The sequence below is a fragment of the Branchiostoma floridae genome, chromosome 11, assembly GCF_000003815.2.
Source record: "Branchiostoma floridae strain S238N-H82 chromosome 11, Bfl_VNyyK, whole genome shotgun sequence".
Lineage (NCBI taxonomy): Eukaryota > Metazoa > Chordata > Leptocardii > Amphioxiformes > Branchiostomatidae > Branchiostoma > Branchiostoma floridae.
In genome coordinates, this window is record NC_049989.1 from 22,746,469 (window position 1) to 22,754,218 (window position 7,750).

Sequence of the window (7,750 nt, forward strand, 5' to 3'; positions counted from 1 at the left end):
GGCCGCACACGGTTTGACCGTGACACACCCGCAAACATACACAAACACAGTGCTGGTACTTGTGTTCCTGACATGCTGCAAGCAAGGCCTCCCAGACGCATTCCCGAAGGGCCCGGCCAGTGGTGGACAGGGCAACCTTGGGTCACTGGCACTAGCATGGTTGGAGATCAGCAATTACTATGCCTGTCAATCAGCTATTTTGGCTGAGTGCCATATGATGGGGCAGGTATGAATGGGGGGATCTGAGTAGCCTGACGTGATAGCCAGGCCAGGTAGACAGGCCAGGTAGCCTGGCCTGGTAGACAGCCCAGCCTTTTAAGCGAACCCAAGACTAATAGACAATGTCACATGGCAGAGACAGGCAGATACAGGCAATAGATATTCCACTGTTATACAACTTTGACAAAAATAAGTTTGTTGAGTTACAAATACAAATACATCACCTTCTTATTCATTTGTAACTCTTACAGTAGCCCCAGTGCGACTGTTGTTTTTTTGCTATCGCCGAATAAATGAGCCGTTGCACTAATCCTCAGAATTCGTTAATTCGGCGATTTGTTCATTTGCTTCAACGTACCCGTCTGCGACTGTTGGTTCAGTCGCACTGCGGCTACCCTTACAGTAATTGTAGCAAACCATGCTCCTCTCTGTTACTGGATCTTTACCACAGATATAAAGTACTGGATAGGGACTAGGTACTCTACAGTGTTATCATATCTTTGGGGATTATCTCCTCACAGTTCCAGCACCTGGCTTTTAATGATGGGAGTGAATCAGTCAAAGTTGTCAGATGTTGAAGCAACTTCCCATCTTTGTTATCAGCAGAAAAAAATATACTCTTGACTTGTAATATGTTTGATTTATGTGTTTAATCTTTTCAATTTTCTGTCCATTAGGTAATAGACATGGCAGAGGCAGGTAATGGGTCTCCTACTGCTGTTCCCCAGAACCACTGTGGTGGGTCTCCTACTGAAGTTGTGTTGGACAGAGATGCAAGCAAGTTTGAAGACAAGCCGACAGGAACCAAAACCAGTTTGGACAATCAGACAGAAACACAAACTGGAGAGAAACCCTACATGTGTGGGGAGTGTGGGTACAGGACAACTTGTAAGTCTATCTTATCCCAACACATGAGAACACATACAGGAGAAAGGCCCTACAAGTGTAACCAGTGTGACTATGCTGCTGCTAAGAAATCTACTTTGGAGAGCCATCTAGTAAAACATGCTGATGACATGTGTGGCAAGTGCGGGTACAGGACAGATAAAAAGTCTGACTTAACCCAACATATGAGAACTCATACTGGTAAATACCCCTACAAATGTGACCAGTGTGACTATTCTGCTGCAAGGAAATGCAATTTGGACAGGCATCTAGCAAAACACACTGGACAGAACCCCTACATGTCTGGGCAGTGTGGGAACAGGACCCCTGACAAGGATGGCCTTTCCAAACACATGAAAACTCTCACAGGAGAAAGACCCTACAAGTGTGATCAGTGTGATTTTTCTGCTGCACAGAAATCCACCTTGTACCTACATCTGGCAAAGCACTCAAAACCCTTCATGTGTGGGGAGTGCGGACACAGGGCAGCTCGGAAGTCTCAGTTATTCCTACATATGAGACACCATACAGGAGAAAAATATCACAAGTGTGACCAGTGTGACTTTTCTACTGCACATAAGTTCATCTTGAACCAACATCGGGCCAAACACACAGAAAAGAAACTCTAAATCAGTAGGGAGTTTGGGTACAGGACGGCTTTGATAAAAGTCTTATTTATCCAAACATATGGGAACTTGTACTGGTGAAGAGAGACTACATGTGCTGTGAGCAGTTTGGGTATTCAGGTTGGAAATCATATGCTGTCTGCCATCTAGCAAAACATACTAATGAAAACCTTCAAATTTGTTTGGAGTGTAGGTACAGGTCAACATCGGTTATGTTGTCTGCCATTGTCACCAACCTATGCTGTACAATATCTATTGGTACGCAACTTAGTATAGCTTGAGTGTTGAACATTAGGAATAATTGGGAGGTAAGCTTGTGTCATGTATTACCTGAAAAACAGGTCTAGGTTTGACTCCTGGTTAATTAAATAAAGTAAAGTAAAGTAAAGTATATGAAGTGACTGTTATGGTAGATTTGAAAAACATTTCCGTCAAATCTTGTGTAGGCTACCCTGACACCTGACTTTCTACTGACGTCCTACATTGTGTTTGTGGTTCAGTGTAACCTGTAAAGTGTGTATAAACTTAGAGGCTGTAATGCTCATTCTCTCGCTTATTTAACTTTTAAGGCCATGTGGATTTGATCATCTGGATGACGTCCGCGCACGTATCAATTTTCATCCGTTTCCAAAAATGAAAAAAAAAGGTTTTCAACGTACCACATTGTAAACCATACAAAGCAGTTGTAAATGCCATGAATTTAAAGTAAAATATCGTAAAATGGATACTAATATCATACCATACAAACCATGGGGCGCCCCAACACAAAAAGAGATAACAAGAAAGCCATACATCTTGGAGATAAGCTATTTTTTGGCTCTTTGTGTAAGATGCGACTTTGGTTTAATTCTCGTTGTTTGACTTTGTACTACTTTTATGTTCAGTGTTAGTACAGCCTCAGCGAGGAGACCAAAAGTAGCTGCTGGTAAAATGCTTTTTCTGCACGTATCCACACAGAGCCAACACAAGTAACCGCAACCCAATTGGTGCTATTCAGCATTTTATTATTTTTTGCCTTTGAACAATTACAGGCTACACAATAGAAATACAAAATGAACCATAAAATTCTACTAACTAAGCAATAAAAGCTAACATTTATTATTTCTTTTGTTTGATCAACTAATGGCTACAAAATAGAAATACAAGATAAACCTACAAATTCTACTAACTAAGCAATAAAAGCTAACACGAGTAAATATGAAATCAATATCTAATGTTACAACCTGGTTATGCAAACAGTGCAAACTTGTTTTTGTGGTTTACTCTTTCGTTCAGTCCACTGCAAACTACAAAAAAACACTGATACAAAAGAAACCTCAAAATTCTACTTACCAAACAATAAAAGATAACATGAGCGTATCTGAAATAAATAACAATATCTTGTTACAACCAGCTTATGATGCATATACAAAATTAGAACAGTACAATCATGTTTTGTACGATTATAACCAGAGTGTTACTGATCTCGTTTTGAATCGCATAAAAAGCCATCCCTTGATATCACATTACAAAAATTAGTAATTGACGTAAAATTAATGGTTAAAGTTACATATTGATAAAATAGATAATGATACAGAATAATATTCATATGTACACAAATCGAAATTACCATCAATAGTTAACACTTGAACATAAAACAAATCACATAAATTGTGTATAATGATAACGAAAAATATGATACTACAGTGTAGGTAACAGAAAAGTGAACCAAACCACGAGAAGCCATTTACATCAGGGCCTTACAACAACACCAGTGATAGGTGGCGCTATAAACGTTCTACAACTTATGATCCTCTGCTCACCGAGTCACGAGTTCTATCAGTATAGCGTGACGTCACAGAAACGATGGGTTGCTCTTTCCTTGACAAAGATTGGAGTCAGCCGAAAATTTGGGTGAGTCCTATTTTGCCTCGGAAATTCCAATTCTACTTTGCTTCAAAACAAAGCAAAATGACTCAGTGTAGGTGAAAGAAATATGAACCAAACTACGAGAAGTATGGGATGGACGGCACCATAAATTTTCTACAACTTATGATCTACAGCTCACAGAGTTAATTTTTGTCCTCAAAATTACAGTTTAACATTGCATCGGATAAGAGAAGTACGTACAAACAGTGGCTACATTGGAAGGAGAGGAATGGCATCACCCTCTCCAAACCACTGGTCTTCTGGCTCAAAAAATAGAACTTCATTATGCTGTGCCAGAACGTTCCGCAAGGGGCCAAGCACCTGCGCTTCCACAATGTTCCTTACCGGAGCCAGTTCTTGCTGCTCCGGAATGTTCCCAACCGGATCTTGTGTATGCTGTTCCTGATTTTGTACCCGCTGTTCCGGAATGTTCCGTTCCGGATCTTGTGTCTGCTGTTCCGGAATATTCCGTTCCGGATCTTGTTCCGGAATGTTCCGATCCGGATCTTGTACCTGCTGTTCCGGAATGTTCCGATCCGGATCTTGTACCTGCTGTTCCGGAATGTCCCGTTCCGGATCTTGTACCTGCTGCTGAGGCTCTGGGTCCCGGGGTAGAGGATCGCCCAGAGCGTCTCGCAGCCGCTTCCAGAACAGCGGCCTTTTCCGCACGTCGTCCGGCCACGTCAGGTACGTGTCCCTCTTCATTACGGCGTTCAGATGGCGGAACCGTTTCAGCATCCTGTCAGGAATCCTCTCCAGAAACACCAGGATGAGACGCCTCCCTCCCCCCTCCTCAAACATGTTGTACTGGGCCATCTGGAACTCGTACTCGCACCACTTACTCTTCAGGAAGTTCCTGGTGATGAGGCAGACGGTTCTCCGGCTGTTTTCCACGGCATCCGCGATGTTTTCCACAATGGGTGCGCCGCCTATAAAGTCCCTTTCGTGTATGACCAGACTGTAGTCAGGTTCCAGATTCTCTATTGCTTCATGTACAACCCACATGACGTCCTGGTTGTTGTAGGCAATAAAAGCATCGTGCGTGTATCTGGGCGGCTCTTGGTACTCTACTTCGCCAATCTTCGGTCTCAGCAACTTCCACAGGTAGTACTGAACACGATCGATGTTGTAGTCGACCAGGAAAATGGTCATCATGGCGACGAAGATGCCGGAAGAGGCGAGCACACAAGCCAGGAGGCGGTTGGGCCGAAATCCATGACTACAGACTGTGTCAAAAAACCTACGTTCCGAAGAATCCTTTCTGTCGTCGGATTGTTGTTTCTGGATCAACCCGTCTATCAAACGTTGTCCATGCAGTTTTGCGGGACGAGAACAAGTATAGCCTCGACGAAAGCCAGGATAAGGGTTGTACAAGTTCGGCACCCTATCGTATTTGTGGTTGGCCCACTCAACAAACCACAGTAAGTTACAGTCACACAGAAACAGGTTGCCTACAAGGTCCAGCCTCTCCAGCCGGTAGACAACAGGACCCAGCGCTGTTTCATTTAAAACAGTTAAGCTATTTCCACTCATATTCAAATCTTTTAAGCCGTACAGACGGTGAAAGGCGTCCCCTATCACCGCTATCTCGTTAAATGCCAGATTAATATGTATGAGGTTGCCCAAACCTTCAAATGTTTTCTCTGCTATGTCTTGTATTTTGTTGTTACTGAGATCCAGGAATCTCAGCCGTGATAGTATGCGGAAGGTGGATGGCATGACGGTGTTTATGTCGTTATGACTAAGATCTAGATGTTCCAGTCGGACCAACCCTTGGATTTGTTCGGTTTCGATACCATGGATGTTGTTGTGAGAAATTGTCAAAGTTTTTAGGTTTGGTGAGTTTGTTGAAAGATGAGGAAAATCCCTTATTTGATTGTTATCCAGCCGAAGTGTTTCTAAAGTCTCACAATTTGTACATTCCTCGGAAAGACCAAATGCTTTGATTTCATTGTTAGAAAGGTCAAGGTACCGTAAATCCCAAATGCAGCATACGCCATGGGAAATATCTATAATTGTGTTGTGCTGTAAATCAAGCACAAATAAACTGTAAGGTAGACATGCCCCTATATTTATATCTATATCTTCATCTACAATTGTCAGTGAATTATGACTCAAATTCAGACGATGTATATACATCGCCTGAGGTTCCCAAAAACTGAAGATGCCACAAAGTGTTTGATCGTCAATGTTATTGTAACTGAGATCAAGATAGTCAAGTTCTACATTGTAAATGAAATCATCATAGTAGAAGGTTTTAAAGTTGTTGTGGCTCAGATTAAGAGAGGTCAGTCCTTCAAGCAAGCCTTCTGGTAAAAACAAAGTAGACATTTTGTTATCGCTCAAGTCAAGATGGCTGAGAGAGTTCAGTCCTGCAAACACACCCGTTGGTAAAGTAGAAATTGTGTTATGCGTCAAGTCAAGATGAGTGAGAGAGGTCAGAGGTTTAAACACGCCCGCTGGTAAGGTAGAAATTGTGTCTTGTGTCAAGTCAAGATGAGTAAGAGAGGTCAGACCTTCAAACACGCCCGCTGGTAAAGTAGAAATTACGTTTTGTGTCAATTTAAGATGAGTTAGAGAGGTCAGAACTTTAAACACGCCTTGTGGTAAAGCAGAAACTTGTTTCCATCTCAAGCTAAGATCAGTCAGTGAGGACAGTCCGCGGAACGTCTTGTTTTGTAAAGTCAAGTATCCGAATCCCAAATCCTGATACGAGCTGCCCCCATCTAAGTCCAGCCTTTCTAAATGTGGAAGACCCGCAAAGGCGTCATTTTGTATGAACTCAATCCATGTCACATCTACAAGCAAAGCTTTTAAGTTTGTCGGACCTTTTATTTTCACTAGCGTATCAGATGTTATGTAGCCTATTACTGAATCAAACGTGTGAAGTGCCAACTCCTGAATCTGCGTGTGTCGGAGTTCAGGTAGAACGCCCGTAATGATTGGATTTACGTTGTTGAGGTCCAACGTCTGCAGATGTTTGAGTGATTTCAGCAGACCTGGCTCTACTTGTACCTCCCCTGACATGACACACTCACACACAACGAGTAAATGTTTCAGAGTTAGCAACAGCGGTCGGAACATCTGAACACTGAGAGAATAGACATAATATAACTTAATTTCTATAGTCTCTAAGTTAGACAGGTTTGCAAATACAGATCCAAAGTAGAGGTCACTTGGTCTTGGTAGAGTATAGAGAGTCAATTTCTTAAGGTTGTGCAGCGGTGCCCACAACGGACGTCGCTGTAAGAACCCACTTCCGCTTTGGACTCTTCTAGCGGTGGTAGTTTGGTCCTCTGTTATGTCATTGCCGAGTTCCTCTATCTTCAGACTTTCCAATGAAGTCAAAGAGTCAAAAATGTGATCCGGTAAAAAGCTGATATTTTTCACACTGAGATCTAAATGTCTCAAATTAGATAATCCAGCGAATGCACCAACCTCAAAGGTATGTACACTATAATCGACCAGGTCTAAGGATTTTAGGTTTCTTAACCCCCTAAACGAGCCGCTGTGCAGTTCCGTTATGTTGTTATAACTGAGCTCTAAGGTGATGACAGACTCTGGAATGCCCGGAGGTACTCGAGTTAGGGACTCGCGGGCTGCACTATGCCCAGTATTTCCTGTACACACCACAGTTGTTGAGTTCCAGGTCTGACACACAGGCGGGGGGAGTTGTCCTCTAACCCGTCCATGTTGGGTGATGAGCGCGGAAACCACAGCTAAGCAGACTGCGAGAAGAACAGGTTTAGACTCTGGTTTAGACATGTTGATCTGTTTGATCCTTGTCGTTGTGACCTGTAGAAAATATGAAGAACTGTAATGTCATTTATGAGCCAGAAATTGAAGCATTGCAGTAAAAGTTATACGCTGGGTACATAACAATCAGAAATGCATATCATTTTAGGCATATTCAATATAATAAACTGCCGTTTCCTGCACATGTAGTGTTGCTTTGTGAAATAATAAATAAATAATATGCTGGCACTGCTTCGTAACCTCGATAGTCACGGGCTGGCAAGAGGCTCCAAGCTCTGCTGCACTCAATCTTTTGCCATGCATATTAGCTGATTCCTGACAAACAAGAAATTTGACCCTTTCCTTCTGTACTCTCA

The 7,750-nt window shown here is 42.5% G+C and overlaps 2 protein-coding genes across 2 annotated transcripts in view; both read right to left on the reverse strand.

Moving 5' to 3' along the window:
• Positions 1–1,567, reverse strand: part of LOC118425415 (mucin-5AC-like) — a 7,236-nt gene extending 5,669 nt beyond the window's left edge. Inside the window, exon 1 of the mRNA XM_035834224.1 lies at positions 1,540–1,567. Within this exon, the coding sequence (XP_035690117.1) occupies positions 1,540–1,567 (28 nt within the window). The remainder of the gene's footprint in view (positions 1–1,539) is intronic.
• Positions 1,568–3,848: 2,281 nt separating this feature from the next.
• LOC118425416 (toll-like receptor 13) lies at positions 3,849–5,357 on the reverse strand. Its single transcript, XM_035834225.1, has one exon. The coding sequence runs from the start codon at positions 5,355–5,357 to the stop codon at positions 3,849–3,851; it is 1,509 nt and encodes a 502-aa protein (XP_035690118.1).
• Between the last annotated feature and the right edge of the window lie 2,393 nt (positions 5,358–7,750).

What these genes read in the sequence shown, in the direction of transcription:
- LOC118425416 (XM_035834225.1), bottom strand. Translation starts at nt 5,357, where the DNA reads ATGCCATCCACCTTCCGCATACTATCACGGCTGAGATTCCTGGATCTC.